Source organism: Chiloscyllium punctatum, chromosome 40 (assembly GCF_047496795.1).
Source record: "Chiloscyllium punctatum isolate Juve2018m chromosome 40, sChiPun1.3, whole genome shotgun sequence".
Taxonomy (NCBI): domain Eukaryota; kingdom Metazoa; phylum Chordata; class Chondrichthyes; order Orectolobiformes; family Hemiscylliidae; genus Chiloscyllium; species Chiloscyllium punctatum.
This window is the reverse complement of record NC_092778.1, coordinates 13,579,768-13,602,124: the sequence shown is the minus strand read 5'-3', so window position 1 is coordinate 13,602,124 and position 22,357 is coordinate 13,579,768. Positions and strand designations below refer to the sequence as shown.

At 40.9% G+C, this 22,357-nt stretch overlaps 1 protein-coding gene across 1 annotated transcript in view; it reads right to left on the bottom strand.

The window, feature by feature from the left end:
* Positions 1–22,357, bottom strand: part of rnf216 (ring finger protein 216) — a 226,483-nt gene that overhangs the window by 159,227 nt on the left and 44,899 nt on the right. The window contains exons 3-4 of the mRNA XM_072559323.1: positions 20,497–20,621; positions 9,594–10,214 (exon numbers count right to left, since the gene is read on the bottom strand). Of these exons, the coding sequence (XP_072415424.1) occupies positions 9,594–10,214; positions 20,497–20,621 (746 nt within the window). The remainder of the gene's footprint in view (positions 1–9,593; positions 10,215–20,496; positions 20,622–22,357) is intronic.

The window sequence follows — 22,357 nt, the reverse complement described above, 5'->3', positions numbered from 1 at the left end:
ATGCATTTACCCACAGAGACTGTCCAAATCACACTGCAACACTTCTGCATCCTCCTCACTGCTCACTCTTCCACCCAGCTCCAAGTTATCTGCAAATTTAGATCATACATTTAGTTCCCTCATCTAAAATCATGACCATGTTGCAAATTGCTGGACTCCTGGTATCAATCCCTGCAGTGCCCCACCAGTCACTGCCTACCATTTAGAAAAGACCCATTTATTCCTACTCTTTTGCTTCCTGTCTGGTATCAATTTTCTATCCATTTCAATACACTAACCCCAATCCCATGTACTTTAATTTTATGCATTAATCTCTTACATGGGACATTATTAAAAGCCTTCTGAAAGTCCAAATAAAACATATCTACTTGTTCCTCCCCCAATTAACTCAACTGGTTCTATCCTCAAGACTTCCAGAAGACATCTTGTCCCCGTACTCTAATCTTCTCACTACAAAGACAATCATACAGTTTGCCTTCTTAACTACCTGTTGCATCTGCACACTTACTTTCAGTGACTGGTGTACGAGGACAGCCAGGACTCTTTGAACATTCTCCTCTCTCAATGTGTCTTCCCATTTTTGCTATCAAAGTGGATAACTTCACATTTATTCACATTATACTACATGTGCATTTGCCCTGTCACTCAACCTGCCCAAATCACACCATGACATATGCGGTCACTGTCTGCCATTCAAAAAAAAGACACATTAATTTCTACTGTGTTTCCTATCTGCTAACTCATTTTCTATCCTTCTCTGTACACTAACTCCAATCCCATGTACTTGAAGTTTACACATGAATTTTGTATTTGGGATTCTTGGCTTTGACATCAAGTTACTCTGATGCCACCTCAAATTCAGCTCTTTCACCTATGTTCAGATCAAGAAATATGGAACAGTGTGATCTTGGAAGATACTAAATTTAGCTGCAGTCAACAGGTTATTGCTGAACAATTGCTGCTGGATAAACTTTCTGACAAACCCAACCATCATACTTATGCTGAGAACAGACTGATGGGACAATAACTGGGCAGGTCAAATTTGTCTTGCTTTTGCAGACATGCCATACCAGACAATTATTTTCACTTCACTAGGTCGATGCGAATATTGTATCCGTACTGGTAGAGCTTGGCGACAGGTGTGGCTTCGAGAATACAACTCCTCACTACCCCAGATTTGAAAGTGTTGGGGCCTTTGCTATATCACATTAGCTTCATTGTTTCGTGATATTGTTGGAGTGAAGTTTACCGTAGGGTGCCAATGTGCAATGGAGGACATTAGGAGATGGCTGAGATGACTAAGCAATTTTGCTCGAAACTAGTTGCAAACATTGAGGCTTGATCTTTGTCACATGCACTGAGTTCAGTCATCAAGAACGCAACCCCATTCTCCAGTTAGTTTGCATTGCCTACCAGACTTCTTGAGGTGGCATGTTTGCAGAGCTTTGACCTGATCCATTGGTTTTGGGATCACTTATTTCTTATTACTTATCAGGTACAGAATCCTATGTTGCACCTTCACTGGATTGGCACTTCTGTTTTCGATAAACCTCGTGCTGCTCCTGGCATGCTTTCTTAGTCATTGAACTAAAGTTGACCCACTGGTTTGATGGCAGCAATGGTGTATAATATATACGGGGCTGAGGTTACAAATCAAGAAAATTTGCCATTTTAGAAAATTACCAAAATAAATTCATTTACGGTCAAGTACGTGTCTAATTTGTTCTGCAGTGTTTAATAATGGATTAACCAGCCCTTTCTTCTCCACCTACAAGTTAGATTACTCCAGTGAAGTCAGCTTTCCCATAATTTCTTACAAGGTCAGTTTGCTCATGACCTACACAGCAGTTCACTTCCAAACACAGTTGTGACTTCTCTGCAAAAACATTTATTCAAGTAAAAAGAATCATTGCTACATCTTCGCTGAAAGAAGACAGGAATTTTAAACAAAATACAACCCACCACTACAGATTTTGACAAATGCTTCAATCAACTCTCTCTACATATCTCCAGACACAAAAATTAAATGTCTATACAAAAGTGTGCATTTATACGACATTCATAACGCAGTAAAATTTCCCAAAATGCTTCAGAAACAATTAGACACAGAGCCACACAAGATGATACCACGAAGAGTGATAAAAAGCTTGGTGAAAAGTGAACCTTTCACCACTGTGAAGGTGGTGGTCAAGGCCATGGGGATTGAATTCCAAAGATTATGCAAAAAAAAGACTGCTAAAGCCTTCAACAAGGTTCCATATGGTAGAATAATTTGCAAAGTTAGATCACATGGGATTCAGAGCGAGCTTGCCAATTGGATATAAAATTGGCTTTATGATTGGAGAGGGGGTGGTGGAGGGGGATTGTTTTTCAGACTGGAGGCCTATCACCAGCAATGTTCCACAGGGATCAGTACTGGGTTCATTTTTGTTTGTCATTGATATAAATGAATTGGATAAGAATAAAAGGAAGCATGGTTAATAAATTTGCCGATGACATCAAAATTAGTGGTATAGCAGACAGCGAAGGTGGTTATCTAAGATTACAAATAAATCATCACCAATTGGGTCAACGGACTGAGGGGGGCAGATGGAGCTTGATTTGGATAAATAATAAAAGGTATTTCATTTTGGCAATACAAACAAGGATAGGACTTATGTAATTAATGGTAGGGCCTTGGGTAGTTTGTAAAACAGAGTCCTCGGAGTTCAGGTACACAATGTTTTGAAATTCGCATCACAGGTGGATAGGGTGGTTAGGAAGGCGTTCAGCACGCTTGCCTTCATCGTTCAGACATTTGAGTCTAGGAATTGGGATGTCATTGTTAAGTTGTACAGGACATCGGTGAGGCCTCTTCTGGAATACTGTGTGCATTTCTGGTCACCTTGTTTATAGGAAGGCAATGATTAAACTGGAGAGGGTTCAGAAAACATTTACCAGGATATTGCCAGGAATGGAGGATTCAAGTTATAAAAATAGACAGTAAAGGCTCGGACTTTTTTCATTGGAGCATAGGATGTTGAGGGGTGAACTTATTGAGGTCTATAAAATCACAAGAGGCATGGATAAGGTGAATGACTATGGTCTTTCCCCTTTTGGGGGGGGGGGGGTCAAAACTAGGGGGCATATTTAAAGTGAGAGGAGCAACTTTCTTTACACAGAGTGTGGTTCATGTGTGGAATGACTCGTCAGAGAAAATAGTAGATTCAGATACAGTTACAACGTTTGTAAATTCACGAACATTAACCATTTGAACGGATATGGGCCAAGACCAGGCAGGTCGGACTAGTTTAGTTTGGGAACATGGTCAGTAAAGGGTCTGTTTCCATGCTGTATGACTTAATGATTCAGATCTCAGGAGGCCTTAAGACTGCAAATGATTGATGGAATATGGAGATCAGATCAGGGACAGATTGGAAAACTAGGATTAGAATTTCAAAAATCAAGGGGACTGCCTGACTTGGGAGCAAATTGGAGATTAGCAAGTAAGCACAGAAGAGAAGCCCGGTCTATGTTAGGGGGTACAGAGAATACTCTGAGGCCTTGACAAGATGTTCTAAACTTTCAACAAAAAAATGACTTGTTTTGGGGTATTGATATTATATTTATCCCCCAGGTGCTCAGGTGTCTACTGTGTTACAGCTGGCATATTCAAAAGCTGTAACAAATTTGAAGGGATTACGAATGAGAAAAAAAATCCAGTTTAGGAACCAAAAGAAAGATCAGATGAATCAAGTAAAAAGCACTTGTTTTGTAACTAATAAGGAGGCAAAGAAAGAAACAAAGACCAGAGAAAGTAGTTTAGCTCCATGCAAGCAGAAGTTAATCCCAGCCTCTGGTGATGCAATTAGATTCCAGAAAGAAACAGTACTGCAGCAAGATGGAATACCAGATTTTACAGGAGAATTGCAAATTATTTATAGGTTCATTAAAGGCCACACTTGTATTTAAATTATGATTATTCTGACTGTCACTGGCAATGAGTATTTTGTAACATCGAAAACACAGTAGTCAATTTCAGTGCAACTAGATCCTGTCAACCATAAAACAAAATATAAATTGATAATTGATCTGTTCTGATTTCTAAGTGTTAACTGAAGAATAAATGTTGGTCCAGAAAATGAGGGAAATTTATCCTTTACCCTTGCAGTGCCAAGAAATCTTTTGCATCCATTTGACAATGTAGGTGAGACCTCAGTTTAATGTCTTACTCTAAACGCAGCTTCTCCAACAATACAGCACACTCCTGGTACTCCAGTAGAACATCTCAAAAGATGACTGAGTTCTCAATCTTGTAAGTGCAACAACACTTAGCCAAGGTTGATGCTGTCGTCTCTTAAATATTACATGTAAGCCAATAAATTCAGTTGGGACAAAAACAAAAATTACAGCTGGAACCATTTGGATAAATAAATGCAGTAACATGAAGGTTAAAATGGCAGCCTTTCAGCTGCTCGCTTTTCCCAGATCATTCTTGATCAGCAAAGTCATCTGTTTGAACGTCACTTTCACATTCCAGCAATATTTTTGTACTGCTAACATTACAATTACATTTAATGGAACATTCTATAACTTCTTTTCTACGTTACTGATCATTTAAAGTAGTCATGATTACACAATATAAAAGACCTCTGCATTGCATTATTTACTGTTTGGTGATTTATTAAGTACTGCAATGGCTGTGACATGTCTAAACCGTAGTAAAACAACTTGAGATTAACTGAAAAGATCTCTATTTCGACAACTCTGTATATGTTTTAAAGTCTTCTACAAAAGAGGGTCTTGTTGTACATAGTGGACAAGGAAAACCAAATCAAAAATAAAATCTTCACAAATCCTTGGGTCTCAGGAATACACTATATTTGTGCACCTGAAATGGTAATCAAATTATTATGAAGAAAAGTCAGACAAAAAAGTGACATTAAAAACTGCTGATTAAGATTAGCAGAGTCAAGGTATGAAATTTAAGCTAGCTTGTAAAACACAGTAAATGCAGTGAAAAAGATACAAATAAGAAGGCTACTACAAATAAGCAAACAGATTTTAAAAAGTGCCAGGAAAACTTTTAAACAATAGCCCTGCCCACTTTAGTACCATGTATGAACAAAAGAGAACATTCAATTGGTATCAGATGGCTGAAAATCAAATCAATAAAAGCAACTAAGTATTTTAATTCTGATTTCATAAATCACAAAAGCAATGCTGAGATTCCCCAAAGTTATCAGAATTCAAAGCATAAAATTTGGCACAGAGCTAGACATCTGGAATACTATGAAGAGTTCTGGGTGAGACTTCTGGAAAGAATTTTTGATTGCATTCTTTCCCAAAACTTGACTTTGGGGTTGAAGTTCCACGTCAGTAGATAATCTAGGTAAACACATCAATGGAAGGTGAGTAGCACACTCAGAGGGCCCATTCTTCAGGTAAGATGGAAGCATTACATAGTAATATGAGTGGATTAATGAATGGACAAAACTGTTGCAAATGGAATTCAAACATGCAAATCTTAGCTCATCCACTTTTGACTCAACGATAGAACAAGGTACACTTGAAACAGTGGTAAGCTATTTAAAAAAAGGTGCAAACACATTTGGGATCTGGATACACAGATTATTAAACTGTCATGCAGTGAAAATAACCAAATGTCTAATAGAATGCTGGTCTTTATATCTATAAGAGTGGAAGGCATACTTCAGCTATACAAAGCCCAGTTAGACCATCTGGAATACAATGCAGAGTTCTGTTTGAGACATTAGAAAGGATAATATTGTCCTTGAAGGGACTGCAGCTTGGACTTACTGCAGGGAAAAGAAAATCAACACTCCAAGTATTAAAATACAAAGAAAAAACAAACAAATTAGGGTTTTATTCCTTGAAATTTGGAATAGCTTTCAAGACATTAAAAGGGAAACAAGAGAGTAGAAATAAGCTGGCTGGCTATTCTGACTCGAGGGCTGTGGTCCGCAAATTAGAATCCAACTGTTGAGTGGAATTAGGCAACATCTCCACGTAAAAGGTGGAAGCAATTTCACATTGTTCTGCTAGTGGTAATTTATGGTAGATCGTATTTAATCAAACATATTAGAAGTACAGGGAAAATATGGCTATGAGGACTAAACTCACTGAGCAGCCATAACCTCATTAACTGGCAGAAAAGGCTTCGGGGTTAAAAAGCCCAACACCTATCTCTGTGCACTCATGAATTACTTGCTCTCACGTCCTCAGTGAGCAAGATTAAAAACCTGACAAACATGAAATTTATTCTTTTTGTGGTATGGCTGTTTCATAAGATCATAAATAGTCAGAAGAATAGGCCACTCCACTTATTAAACTTGCTCCATAATTCAAATAATTATACAATCGTGGAGGATAGAAACAGGCTCTTTAGTCCAACTCATCCATGCTGACCAGGTTTCCTAAATAGAGTTCATACTCTTTGTCGGTGTTTGGCCCATATCCCTCTGAATCTTGCCTATCCATTAGGTCGTGCCTCACAAATCTTATTGAGTTCTTTGAGAAGGTGATCAAACAGGTGGATGAGGGTAAAGCATTTGATAAGATTCCCATAGTGGGCTATTGTACCAAATACAGGGCTGTGGGATTCAGGCTGATTCAGCTGTTTGGATCAGAAATTGGCTAGCTGAAAGTCAGAGGGCGTTGGTTGATGGGAAATGCTCATCCTGGAGTTCAGTTACTAGTGGTGTACCCCTAGGATCTGTTTTGGGGCCACTGCTGTTTGTCATTTTTATAAATGACCTGGATGAGGGCATAGAAGGATGGGTTAGTAAATTTGCAGATGATGCTAAGTTGTGGTCAGTGCCAAAGGGTGTTGCAGGTTGCAGAGGGACATAGATAAGCTGCAGAGCTGGGCTGAGAGGTGCCAAATGGAGTTGAATGTGGAAAAGTGTGAGGTGATTGACTTTGGAAGGAGCAACAGGGATAAAGAGTACTAGGCTAATGGTAAGATTGTTGATAGCGTAGATGAGCAGAGCGATCTTGGTGTTCAAATACACAGATCCCTGAAAGTTGACACTCAGGTTGATAGGGTCGTTAAAAAGGCATACAGTGTGTTAGCTTTTATTGGTAGAGGGATTGAGTTTCGAAGCCACAAGGTCATGTTGCAGACGTACAAAACCCTGGTGAGGCTGTACTTGGACAATTCCATACAGTTCTGGTCATCGCTTTATAGGGTGTGGACGGTTTGGAAAAGGTTCAGAGGAGGTTTACTAGGATGTCATCTGGTATGGAGGGAAGGCATTATGAGGAGTGGCTGAGAGACTGGAGGCTGTTTTCATTAGAGAGAAGGTTGAGAGGGGACTTAATTGAGACATTTGAGATGATCAGAGGGTTGAATAGAATGGACAGTGAGAGCCTTTTTCCTTGGATGGTGATGGCTAACACGAGGTGACATAGCTTTAAATTGAAGGGGATAGATAAAGGACAGATGATAGAGGTAGGTCCTTTACTCAGAGAATAGTAGGGGTGTGGAATGCCCTGCCTGCAAAGTAGTAGACTCACAAACTTTAAGGGCATTTAAATAGTCATTGGATAAACATATGGATGTTAATCGAATAGTGTAGGATAGATGGGCTTCTGATTGTTGCGCCAACCTATGGAACCATCGAGGGCCGAAGGGCTTGTATGGCACTGTAATGTTCTATATTCTAAGTAGAATCACACAGCATGGAACCAGACCCTATGGTCCAACCAATCCATACCAAACATATTCCCAAACTAAACTAGTCCCACATGTCTACTCCTGGCCCAAATCCCCACAAAACTTCTCTATTCATGTACTTAACCGAATGTCTTCTAAACGTTATAGTTTTACACACACCCACCAGTTCCTCAGGAAGTTCACTCCACATGCAAACCACCTTCTGTGTAAAAAGAGTTGCCCTCACATCTTTATGAAATCTCTCTCCTCTCACTTTAAAAATGTACCTCCTAGTCCTGAAATTCCCCATCTTGGGGAAAAAACAACTACCATTAACTCTATCTATACCCCTCATTAGTTTATGAACTTGTGTAAGGTTGCCTCTCTACCTCCTCCGCTCCAGTGAAAAAAAAAGTCCTAGTTTATGCAGCTTTTCTTTACAACTCAGACCTTCACACCAGGCAACATCCTGGTAAATCTCTTCTGAACCCGGTCAGTCCTTGATAAAATCCTTCCTATAACTGGGTGACCAGAACTGGACACACAATTCCAACAGAGGTATCACCAGTGTTCTATATAACCTCAACTTGATTTCTCAACTCCTCTACTCCAAGGACTGAGCAGTGAAGGCAGGGGTGCTAAATGCCTTTTTAACCACTTTGTCTATATGATGCAAACTTTAAAGAGTTGTGTACCTGAACGTCTAGGTCCCTCTGTTCTACAACACTCTGCAATGCTCTACCATGAATTGTATAAGGCCTACCCTTGTTTGTTGTACCAAAACACAACACAATGCATTTATCCAGATTGAATTCCAAATGCCATTTTTCAGCCCATTGACCCATTTGATCAAGATCCCTTTGTAATCTTAGAAAGATAGGCAGGTGAGCAGAGGTACGAAACGAAGTACGGTCAGATGGTGTACAACCTTTATGGGTAGAATTGAGGAACAGCAAAGATAAAACAAAAAATAGTTTGAGTTATGTACAGGCCTCTAAACCGTAGTCAGGAGGTGGGGTGCAGTCTACATCAGGAGATATAAAAGGTGTAGGAAAGACAAAGCTACAGTCATCATGGGGTCTTCAATATACACATGGACTGGGAAAATCAGGTTGGGAGTGGATTGCAAGAAAACAAATCTGGAGTGTCTACCAGATGGCTTTTTGGAGCAGCTTGCGGTGGAGCCCACCAGGGAACAGGCAATACTGGATTTAGTGTTGTACAATGAGGCAAACTTGATAAGGGAGCTTAAGGTGAAGAACTCTTAGGAAGCAGTGATCATAATATGTTTGAATTTACTTTGCAATTTGAGGGGGAGAAGATAGAATCAGGGGTAACAGTATTACAGTTGAATAAAGACAACTACAGAGGCATGAGGGAGGAGCTGGGTAGAATTAATTGGGAGGAGCCTAGCAGGAAAGACAGTGGAACAGCATTGACAGGAGTTTCTGGGAGTAATTTAGGAGACACAGCAGAGGTTTATCTGGAGGGAAAAGAAGCATGGTATAGGGAGGATGAGGCAACCATGGCTGACTAGGGAAGTCAGGTATAGCATAAAAAGTGGTGTATGGCAATGGGAAACCAGAGGATTGGGAAGCTTACAAAGACCAACAGGAGGCAGTGAACAAAGAAATAAGGAGTTAGATGATTAAATAAGAGGGTAAGCGAGCCAGTGACATAAAGGAAGAGTGTAAGAGTTTCTTAGCTGTGATCATGTTGAATGGTGACTAGGCTCAAAGGGCCAATGGCCTACTCCTGTTCCTATTATCTATGTTTCAATGTAAAACGTGTTGAAAATACTTCAGGCGAGGTCTCAAGTACGAACACTTCTGCTAGAAATAGCGGAAACACATCAGGAATTGTACAATAAATTGGTTTGTCAAACATTAAAACAAATTACACTGACTGAGCATAATACACAAAGATAAACACTTACTGTTTCTTTCACAAGTGACCTTAAGATTTCCTTGCCTTCACCAGCAGCTTCCTCAAAATTCTCCAAGTCCATTATTATATTTCCTAATACATCCTCCCCTTGGTGTCCCTGCCCGAGTTCATTATCAACTTGCTGAATTTGTTCTCTTACAGGATCCTGTAAAATATCTGGCTGAGGTAACACAGGATCTTGTTCCCTCACCAGTGTTACTGAAGCATCTTCCTGTTCTGCTTCCATCACTTTAGCTGCTGGAAAAAGTGGAATGCCCAGTAGTTTAGTTTCATCTGCTTGGACTTCTGGAGCCTGCACATCCTCAGCGGGACCAACAGCTACTCCAGGGTCCACCTGATTTTGTTCTTGATTCCTTTGTGCAATATGATGCTGTTCACCTGCTTCAATCTCCTGATTTCTGGCGGCCAACTGAGGTTGGGCTTGAGGTTCTGCCTTCACTTCCACGATATTGGATGTAATTTTATGCTGAGCCACCAAGATGCAACTCCGGTCCTCCTCAAAGTTTTCATTCCCCCCATGGTTTTCTCTTGGCCGTTCCTCCTGTTGCATGTTTCGCCATTCCGACGCAGGTCGGATGATGATAGGAGGTCGAATTTGTCGAACAGGGGTCTGCAAAGGATTTGACAGAAAGACAATGCAGGTAAAATGGAATATGCTAAAGCTAAGAGCCAAACTGTGAAACATAATCTAAGATGGAGGACAGGAAAAATTGTGGCTGTAAGAGCTACTCCTTTTTTGAGGTATGTTGGAGGTGATTTGCTCAAATTCCTGACGCAGTAATTCCTGTTTTATAAGCTGTTGCATTGTTCTGGAACTTCGGGGATAAAAAAAAGATCGAAACAATGGCACTCTAAAAAAGGAGGAAGAAAACAAAGGTAGCGAAGACATGGTAAGTGAGAGAGCGAGAGGATGGGCAGAAGAGTGGGAGTGCAAGAGAAACAGAAACCTACACTGCTGACTGAAAGCAGTGAATTTGCACAGCTACTGCCTTTAACAAGCAGCGAAATTCACAGCTGGCCTTGGAAGAACCTGTGTGAGCGCACTCACAGCACAGGAGCAGACAAGTGCATGGTTTGTAAGTGTAACCTTCCTGTCTTTTTTCCTAAAATAGTGAGCAGAGTGGGTTCTTTTTGGTTATATGTTTTACTTCGGTCTATCTCTTGATTAAAAATTAAAAACAAAACATGGGTAGTAAGTTAGCCTGGAGCAATTTTTTTTAATGCAGTAAGATTGTGCTATTTTTTGTAGATTGTTCAGGTGCAAAGATGACCTTTACCAGAGTGATGTGCTATTCCTGTTGAATGTGGGAGATTAGGGAGAGTTTCCATGTTACTAATGATTATGTCTGCAGTAACGTGTACTTGGTTGCGAATCCTATCAGGTCACGTGGATTGGCTGGAGCAGCAGTTAGAACATAAACAACCTAAGAATCGGGAGCAGGTGTAGCCATCTGGCCCTTCAAACCTGCTCCACCATTCAATAAGATCATGGCTGATCCTTCTGTGGCCTCAGCTCCACTTACCACCCTCTCACCGTAACCTTTATTGTTCAAAAAAGGATCTATCTTAGCTTCAAAAACATTTACTGAAGTGCATCAACTACTTCACAGGGCAGAGAATTCCATAGTTTCGCAACCCTCTCGTGAAGAAGTTCCTTCTCCATTTAGTCCTAAATCTGCTTCCCCCTAATTTTGAGGCTATTCCCTTCATAATTTTATATGTTCCTATAAAATTCCCTCTCATTATTCTAAATTCCAATGAATATAATCCCAGTTTATAAGGCAACCCCCTCAACTAGTGAACCTAGCAAATCTCCTCTGCACCCCCTCCAGTGCCAGTGCAATCTTTCTCATGGAAGGAGACCAAAACTGAACACAATTCTCCGGGTGTGGTCTCACCAGCACCTGTATAGCTCCAACATAACCTCTCTGCTTTTAAACTCAATCCCTTTTGCAATGAAGGACAAAATTCCATTTTCCTTCCTAATTACCTGTTGTACATACAGTCCTCCAACTTTCTGTGATTCATGCACAAGGACATCCAGGTCCTTTTACAATAGCAGTGTGCTGCAACATTTTACTATTCAAGTAATAGTCCTTTTTACTGTTACTCCTATCAAATTGGATGACTTCACATTTATTAACATTGTATTCCATTTGCCAGACCTTTTCCCACTCACTTAAAGCATCTACGTTCCTCTGTAAAGTTTCACAGTCCTCTGCACACTTTGCTGTGTCACTCATCTTAGTGTCATCTGTAAACTTTGACACAATACACATGGTCCCCAACTCCAAATCATCTATATAAAATGTGAATAATTGTGGTCCCAACACTGATCAGAGGAACACAAAGTTACTGACTACCAACCAGAATAGTACTCATTTATTCCCACTCTTTGCTTCCTGTTAGTCAACCATTCCGCTATCCACGCTAATACTTTACCCCTAACTCCATGCATCCTTATCTTATGAAGCAGCCTCTTCAACAGCACTTTGTTGAATGCCTTTTGGAAATCTAGGTACACCACATTTGCTGGGTCCTCGTTGTCCACAAAGCTTGTAATGTCTTCACAGAATTCCAAAAGATTTGTTAAGCATGACCTGCCCTTCATGAACCCGTGCTACATCTGCTCAATGGGACAATTTCCATCCAGATGCCTTGACATTTCTTACTTGATAACAGACTCAAGCTATTTCCCTACTACAGAAGTTAACTGGTCTATAAATTCACATCTTTTGTCTCCCATCCTTTACAAACAGTGTCATCACATTTGCTGTTTACCCCATCTGCTGGAACTACCCCAGACTCCAGTTTATTTTGGAAAATTACCTCAAGTGCACTTGCTATTTGTCTCGCCATCTCTTTTAGTACCCTGGGATACATTTCATCAGGGCCAGGAGACTTAGCTCCATTAGCTTGTCCAACACAACCTCTTCCATAACAATGATTGTTTCCAAGTCCTCATCTACCTTCGTCTCTTTGTCAATAACTGGCACATTATTCATATCCTCCACTGTGAAGACAAACAAAATATCTCTTCAATGCCTCGGCCATTTCATCATATTCATAACTAAATGGCCCTTCTCATCCTCTAAAGGACCAACGTTTACTTTAGCCACTCACTCATTTTACATATTTATAGAAACATTTGCTATCTGTCTTTATATTCTGTGCTAGTTTTTTTTCTCATGTCCTATCTTATGTTTCTTTAGAGCTCTTTTTGTGGCTTTCTGTTAACCTTTAAAGCTTTTCCAATTGTCTAGCTTCCCACTGATCTTGGCCACTTTATATACCTTCTCTTTCAATTTGATAGCCTTCCTTAGTTCCCTGGATACTGTAGGGGGTAGTGTAATTTTTAAACGGTTAGCTGCCTTTTAGTCTTTTCTACCTCATAGTAAACACAAGCAGACACTCAACTGTTGCCGGACCTCCCCCACGTTTATATGAATGAAACAGTTGTAACAGCTTTCCTCGATAGTTGAGAGGCCGCCCTTAACCACAGTTGTACAACATCATCCATATAAGGGAAGAATGGGAAGCTCAAACACTGATTGGCCAAGTGAATGATAAAAGAATCCCAGGCACCAGAACCCAAATAAGGAAAACAGTGGGGAATCCGAGCACTCGTTGGTCAAGGCAGCAGTAGTAAACCCAGCCCACATATACATGTATATAATGTGTGGAGATTACTATGCTTGTGTGTGTGTACCTTTGGGAACAGCACCCGACTTTGCAAAGTTGAATGAAAAAGTTTTGGACAGACTCCTCCGTGTCTTTGTTCCTGGGAAGGGAAATAAAAAGTGCCGTAGATGGGGCTGGATAGCCACTTATCTCGCACAATACCCATGGCAGATTACTCCTTTAGTTAGAGGCAATGAAGAATTTACCGGAGCTAAGGGGGTGTGATGCATGGCAGCTATAGGAAACGAGAAAAAAACACAGTCAGGTAGATGGGTTACTGCCAGGAAAGGTAGGAGAGGGAGACAGATAGTGTAGGAGTCTCCTGTATGTATTCCCATCTCAAACAAGTATGCTGTTTTAATTTTGGGGGTGATAGACTCTCAGTGGAATATAGCATGAACAGCCAAGTTTCTGGTATCGAGACTGGCTCTAATGTAACAAGCTCCAAGCAATTGATTGTGATAGGGCACGCTAGTCAGAGGCACAGACAGACATTTCTGTGGCAGACAGCGAGAAATCAGAACAGTGTGTTGCCTCCCGGATGCTAAAATCAAGGATAACTCAGAAACAGTGAAGAATATTTTGGTGGTCGCACTCCACTCTGAGGAGTTCTTTGTACGCATCGGAGCTAATGACATAGGAAGAAAAATGGATGAGATTCTGCATGGAGAATCTAGGAAGTTAGGCAGGTATTTAAAAAGGATTACTCCTGGTGCTATGAGCTAGTGAGGGTAGGAATAGGACAAGAGAGCATGAGTGGCTGAGGAGCTAGTGCAGGGGAGAAGGGGTTCACATTTTGGATAATTGGAATCTCTTCTGGGGTACAAGAGACCTGTACAAGGAAGACAGATTGCACCTGGATGGGAAGGGGACTAATGTACTGGTTAGGGAGATCTGCTAGAGCTTCTTGGAGAAGAGACTCAAAAATAGTGAGGAAAGAGATCAATCCGAGACTGGTAGAGTTGGGAAGAGGAGCAAGTCAAACAGTCAGGACAGGCAGAAACAAAACAAAGCAAAGGGAGAGGTAAATTAAATTGCATTTATTTCAATGCAAGAGGACTAAAAGGGAAGGCAGTTGAACTCAGGGCACGGTTGGGAAACAGGAGTGGGATATCATAACAATCACAGAGACATGGCTCAGAGATGGTCAGGACTGGAAGTTTAATGCTCCAGGATACAAATGCTATAGGGAAGATAGAAAGGAGGCATTTTTGATAAGGGATAACATCTGGATGAGTATTTGAATAGGAAGGGTTTGGAGGGATATGGGCCGGATGCTGGCAGGTGGGACTAGATTGGGTTGGGTTATATTTGGTCGACATGGACAAGTTGGATTGAAGGGTCTGTTTCCATGCTGTACATCTCTATGACTCTATTACATAACAGTACTTAGGGAGGATATTCTTCGAAATAGGTCCAAGGAGGTTATTTGGGTGGAACTGAGAGATAAGAAAGGGATGTTCACATATTGAGATTGAATTATAACGCCCCCCAAACTCCGAGACTGGTGAAAAATGGGAAGCCTTCAAAAATGAGATAACGTGAGTCCAGAAACAGTTATGTTCCTGTTAGCATGAAGGGTAAGACTGGTAGATGTAAGGAATGCTGGATAATGAGAGAAATTGAGGTTTTGGTCAAGAAAAAGGAGGGAGCATATGTCAGATATAGACAGCAGAGATCGAGTGAATCCTTCGAAAAGTCTCAAGGCAGTAAGAGTATACTTAAGAGGGAAATTAGGAGGGAATAAAGGGGACATGAAATAGCTTTGGCAAATAGGGTGAGGGAGAATCCAAACGGATTTTATAAATACATTAAGGACAAAAGGGTAACTAGGGAGAGAAAAGGACCTCTCAATGATCAGCAAGACAGCCTGTGTGCGCAACCACAGGAGATGGAGAGATACTAAACGAGTATTTGCATCAGTATTTACTGTGGAGAAGGACATAGATGATACAGAATGTGGGGAAATAGATGGTGACATCTTGAAGAGTGTCCATATTACAGAGGTGGTGGTACTGGATGTCTTAAAATTCAAAGGTGGATAAATTACCAGGACCTCATCAGGTGTACCCTAGAACACTGTGGGAAACTAGGGAAATGATTGCTGGGCCAGTTGCTAAGATACTTGAATTGTCGATAGTCACAGGTGAGGTGCTGGAAGGCTGAAGATTGAGTAACATGGTGCCACTATTTAAGAGGAGTGGTGAGCAAAAGCCAGGGAACTGTAAACCGGTGAGACTGACATTGGTGGTAAGCAAGCTGTTGGAGAGAATCCGGAGAGGCAGGATTTACAAGTCTTTGGATATGCAAAGACTAATTAGGGATAGTCAACATGGCTTTGGGCATGGGTGATCATGTCTCACAACTTGACTGAGTTTTTCAAAGAAGTCACTGAGGGGATTGATGATGGCAGAGTGTGGATGTGATCTATATGGACTTCAGTAAGGCATTCAACAAGGTTCTGCATGGTAGACTGGTTAGCAAGGTTAGATTTCATGGAATACAGGGAGAACTAGGCATCTGGGTACAGAACTGGCTTGAAGGTAGAAGACAGACGGTGATGGTGGAAGGTTACTTTTCAGATTGGAGGCCTGTGACCAATGGTGTGCCACAAGGACTGGTGCTGGGTCCACCGCTTTTTGTCATTTATACAAATGATTTGGGATTTGAACATTGGAGGTATGGTTAGTAAGCTTGCCGATAACACCACTGGAGATGTAACACAGTGAAGATTACCCCACAACAGGATCATGATCTGATGGGCCAATGAGCCAATGAGTGACAGATGGAGTTTAATTCAGATAAATGTGAGGTACTGCATTTTGGAACAGCAAATCAACACTGGACTTATACACTTAATGGCAAAGTCCTGGGGAGTGTTACTGAACAAAGAGGCCTTGTAGTGCAGGTTCATAGTTCCTTGAATGTATAGTCGCAGGTAGATATGATAGTGAAGAATGCATTTAGTGTGTTTTCGTTTATTGGTCAGAGCATTGAGTACAGGAGTTGGGAGGTCATGTTGCGACTGTACAGGATATTGGTTCGGCCACTGTTGGAATATTGCGTGCAATTCTCGTCTCCTTCCTATCAGAAAGATGTTGTGAAACCTGAAAGGGTTCAGAAAAGATGTACAAGGATGTTGCCAGGGTTGGAGGGTTTGAGCTATAGGGAGAGGCTGAACAGGCTGGGGCTGTTTTCCCTGGAGCGTCGGAGGCTGAGGGGTGACCTTATCGAGATTTAAAAACTCATGAGGGGCATGGATAGGGCAAACAGACAAAGTCTTTTACACAGGGTAGGGGAGTCCAGAACTAGAGGGCACAGGTTTAGGGTGAGAGTGGAAAGATTTAAAAGGGACATAAGGGGCAACATTTTCACGCAGAGGATGGTACATGTATGGAATGAGCTGCCAGAGGAAGTGGTGGAGAGTGGTACAATTACATTTTAAAGGCATCTGGATGGGTACATGAATAGGAATGGTTGAGAGAGATATGGACCAATTGCTGGCAAATGGGACTAGATTAATTTAGGATATCTGGTTGGCATGGATGAGTTTGACCGAAGGGTCTGTTTCAGCTTGAGCTGTAATTCAGTGGAGACCACTTTTAAACTTGTAAACAAGATTTGTGCTACGATTCCTGCTAGAATTTCAGTGGGCACAATGGGAATATCCCCAAGGAAATTCAATCGCTTTATACAGTCATACTAGACACAACATCCCTCACATATTCCTGCTCATAGTCTTTCCCCCACCGACCAGACGCTATATTTGCCCTTGACTGACCCAACCTGATCCTCCATCCCAACTCCACCCAATGCAACCCGATGCACCCTCCAATTCCAATTGACCCAAAATGTCAATAGCCTCAACGCAACAGGTCTCACACCTGAAACAACAGGCGCAACCCATTCTAACATGGCACTTAACTGTAAACCAACATTATTCACCTTCAACCTGAACTCTATCAACTGGACGCCCCTCTCCTGATCAACCATGCCTTCGCTCCGCGCTGACCACATTCCCAGCACACTCTTGATCATCTCCCGCCCAACATCCCAACCCAGATAAACAGAACATACCCGACTACCTACCTGCTCTCCTCCACCCACGCTCCTGAACCTCCTACACCCTACCCATTTGAACCCCTCACAAAGCTCGTCCATCTGACGACTGATGCAACAATCCCCTACCTAAGCCCATCCTCACCCCAGATCCAACACAATCCTTCCTAACTCTACATACCCCACAATATGACCCACTCCAAGCCATATCCTGTCCCAAAATCCCCCAAATTTTCTAGAGCAGATTTAAAGCTCAACTAATTAAGTTACTGCAAATCAGACTACTTTGGACTGAGCTTGTACTATTGCAAGCAATCTGCCACTATGATTTCAGAATCCATCACAAGCTTAGCTAAATCAACCAAATGCAGCTCACTCCTACTGGAGACAAGATATATTTGAAAGAAATTATATCAGTAATTTATATCTTGAACAGCATCAATGTATAATTGGGCGGCACGGTGGCACAGGGTTAGCACTGCTGCCTCACAGCGCCGGAGACCTGGGTTCAATTCCTGCCTCAGGCGACTGACTGTGTGAAGTTTACACGTTCTCCCCATGTCTATGTGGGTTTCCTCCGGGTGCTCCAGTTTCCTCCCACAGTCCAAAGATGTGTAGGTCAGGTGAATTGGCCACACTAAATTGCCCGTAGTGTTAAGTAAAAGGGTAAATGTAGGGGAACGGGTGGGTTGCGCTTCGGCGGGTCGGTGTGGACTAGTTGGGCCGAAGAGCCTGTTTCCACACTGTAAGTAATCTAATCTAATCATATAATGTGGCTTACAAAGTCATCAACAGAAACAAAACTACATAAATTAGTTTCTCTATTCACTTGCAATTAACTATAGCAACAATAATATTCGAATGAGCAAATTAAATTATTCCTCTTATCCTCCCAACTGATTTACATTTATTAAGTTATATTGTACATCATAACATATTGACTATTTTGGACATTCCTTTTCCCACTTAATAGCTTACCACATGGCTGATTTTTGACAACAATGTTGTGGGCCAAAAGGTATTTGTCTTTAGGGAACCATATCATTGTTATGAATAATAGGTACAGACGACAGAATAAACCATACAGCACCTCCACTGTACCATATTATATGATACCTTGTTAAGCAGAAAACTATCAAATTCAGTGGTGAAAGTTTCAATTGTGCTATACCTCCATGGGTTCACATACTGGAAATCAACCCCTGCTATTTCTGGAGTCAAGACAAAAGTACAGAGAATTCCTCAATTTAGCAATCTTTTAGATAACAGAAATGACAATTTCTTGTAAATAGATTCTAGATTAAATAGACCCCAGATAACATGACTTTCCTAATTAAAACTCTAACTCGCTTATAAACACCCGTTCTACACACACACACGGCAGATACAAAAAAAAAGGGTGCTATGGGAAGAGGTAAAGACTGGGAGGCAATTATCCTTGTTCATGGACTTTGCTGAGATGAACCATTTGCTGATCGGAACTGTGCATCTTAATCTTCCTTCTCCAAGTACTGTTACGTATAAAGGTCTCAGTTTATAATAATAGGTGAGGGGAAATAAACTGGCTATTTTCAGGCATGACAACCTGCTGCAAAGCAAAAACAAAGATCCAAACATTTACACCCCAAGCTACTTTGTTGCCTGTGAGCCAATCACATCGTTGTTGATAGGCCAATGAAGTTTGTCTTTGCGAACTAGTCAGCATTTCACAGACCAGTTATTTCTTGCCGTCCATTTGTGTACAGCTCCAGCACATTTATAATAAGGCTTCAACTGCTGAACCAATAGTGTAAACAATGTTTACACAGCAAAGTGTCAGATAACTTGTTTTTAAACCTGTTCTTTTCTCATTTCAGTCCACAAACAAAAATACTAAAAATATGTCTTTACAACTGACCCAATTTTGAGAACTTTTTGGAAAAAAAGAGTTCCAGGTTGCTAATGCATGTGAGAAAGCAGCGCTTCTTGATTTAATTCCTGTACAACTTGGCTCTGTATTTAAGATTTTGTCCCCACCAGAAAAAACAGATTATTTGTATTCATCTACTGTATTGCATTGATGAGATCAGATCTCAAATAATGCATGCGGTATGGTCTCCTTATTTAAGGAGCAATGTAAATGCGTTGGAGGCAGATCAGAAGAGGTTCACTAGATTGATAACTAGAATGAGTGGGTTGACAGCTAAGGGTACACTGGGTGAGCTGCACTTGTTCCACTACAGTTTAGAAGAGTAAAGGGTCACTTGATTGAAGTGTTTAAGATCCTGAACGGTCTTGACAAGGTGAATGTGGAAAGGATGTTTCTTCTTGTGGGTCAGTCATGAACTAAGGAGCAGCGTTTCAAAAGTAGGGATCCCTTGGTGACCTTATAGAGGTTTACAAAATCGTGAGGGACATGGATAGGATAAATAGACAAAGTCTTTTCCCTGGGGTCGGGGAGTCCAGAGCTAGAGGGCATAGGTTTAGGGTGAGAGGGGAAAGATATAAAAGGGACCTAAGGGGCAACTTTTTCACACGAGAGTGGTACGTGTATGGAATGAGCTGCCAGAGGAAGTGGTGGAGGCTGCAACATTTAAAAGGCATTTGGATGGGTATATGAATAGGAAGGGTTTGGAGGGAAATGGGCCGGGTGCTGGCAGGTGAGACTAGATTGGGTTGGGATATCTGGTCGGCATGGACGGGTTGGACCAAAGGGTCTGGTTCCATTCTGTACATCTCCATGACTCTAAATGAGATGAATTCTCAGTGTTTTGCAACTTTGGAACTCTCTGCCTCTGAATGTGGTGAATGCAGTGGTCATTAAATATTTTTACACCAGAAATAGATTGATTTCCTTTGACTAATGAGAATCTAGGTTTGAGGTTAGATGGTAATGTGGAATTCAAAACACAAACAAATCAGCCACAGTCTTACTGAACCGTGGAGCAGGCTCCAAAGAGCAAAAGGTCTGCTTCTGCTCCTATTTCATATATTTCTATGTTTGTATCAAAAAGTTCTCTTGCTGAGATCAATAGCTAAGGTCTTCTTGGCCAATACTGTCAACTCCAAAAATTCATATCACATACTGAAGCACCATCATACTGTTCCTATTAATGCATATTTTGAGTAAACCCATTTCCCTAAACAGAAGGCTCTGTAACAAAGTATTATACCTCAATGAGTACAACATCTTGATCCTCTACGAGTTGATTCTCAATGGCCACAACTGGAGGATCATCATCTGAGTCAGAGTCATCTGAGATGGTGATGACTGGCGTATTGCGAGGGTCTCTCCATACTGGAACAAAAATTGAGGAATAAAGACTTGGTTGTAAAAAGATATTTACAACATTTATAATTTTTTTTCCAGCCTTCGTGAAATGTTTCTTTCAGATACTGAGTGATACAAGTCAAACCAGAGCAGTTGGATGGATAATGCAGCACAATAGAATCATTGGAAAAAAGGGGAACAGAGCAGAATGGCATGAAAAATGATGGCAGGGCAAAACACAGACAGAGTAAGGAACACTTCCCTCACATTGTAGGTGGTCTTCCCAGGAGCTGGTGATGGTAAATGGTTGGTTCTGCATTACAAAGCTTGTTCAAATACTTTTTATTAAAGATCACAAACCCATTTGTTGCAGTATTTTTCTTGCAAAAATATTAACAGACTAAAATGTCAACTTAAGATCTTGCAACAAAAAAAAAAGCAGAGTCATTACAATAATGACTCTTAGCGCTGTCTGTCCTTTTCCATCCACAGGATGAAAATAAGGCCAACAAACAGTAACTGGCTTGCTTTTGGAATGATATATCTACTTGCCAATTACAGGAACAACTAGCGTTATTCATGTTACTCTTCCATCACTTTAAAACCTAAAAGGAGAGGCAGTCTTAAATATATTTGTGCTTATGGAATGCTTCTGCAAAGCAACATTGGTACATTTGGATAATTAGATTCTGCCACTTGATTGCAGCTCTACACAGGACAGAAAAAAGCCCATACAAGCAGCTTTGAGAAGCAAGCCATAGCTCTCACATCTCTGCTCTTCCATTCTATTTAAGTACTGTAATTCTGCATTTCCTCAAAGATTTAGTTACAGTTTCAAATAACAGTTTGAGAAAAGGGTCTGCCCCTGTCTGGGAATATCACTTCTTGACTGAATCACCTGACCAATGTGATTTCAAGGAGGGTCCCTTCATAACTTTCTATCTCAGTTGAAGGAAAATTGAGTTTAACAGAAATGAGAGTTAAACTCCAAGGTACAACTATTTCAAACTATTCTGGATTCAGCGTGCACTGGCTAAACAAGCACGAAGGGGGTGCATGGCTGCATAGTCTACTCCTTTTAATTGAGATGGGATGGAATCCAGTAGGTGTGCTGTACGTTTTTTTTCTTTTTGCTAGCAGGAAGAAGTTCTTGTGAAATAAATTGCATCAAATTCAATACTACTCCAAATCAGTGAATGTCAAAGAAGCAAATTTTTTTTAACAGTCTAATTTCAACACAGTGCCACAAGAAAACTGAAAAATCTCACCAATATGCAACGTGGCCTTGTGTGCTGCAGGTCTGTGACAGAACGATTTGGAAACAAAAGACAATGTGGCTCTCAGATATAAACTGCACGGTGGGTGGAAAATTTGAGGTCAGGGTAAACATCAATTTCATCGGAACAGGAATAAGTGTCAAAAACATTTGAAATGAACGTAATTTCATCCATTCTAAATCACCAACAAGAAGGGAATGATGAAATAATTTTAAGAAGAGAGATACTTAAAAAGAACATTTCAAAATTAGCTAACAGCTGCACAGTCATTTTGATCAGCTGGAAAATAGAGCAACAACCCCAAGTATTAAACAAAAACATCATAAGATTTTAAAGCTGACTATCAAGGACCCAATTAGGGCCTCTACTTGCTCAATGTTTTCATGACTCTCTCATCAGCAGCAGGGAGGCAAAGCTAAAAAAAACTACTTTCATGACAGGAATGTTCCTCTAACAACCATAATTTCTAAACATTCTACATAAATT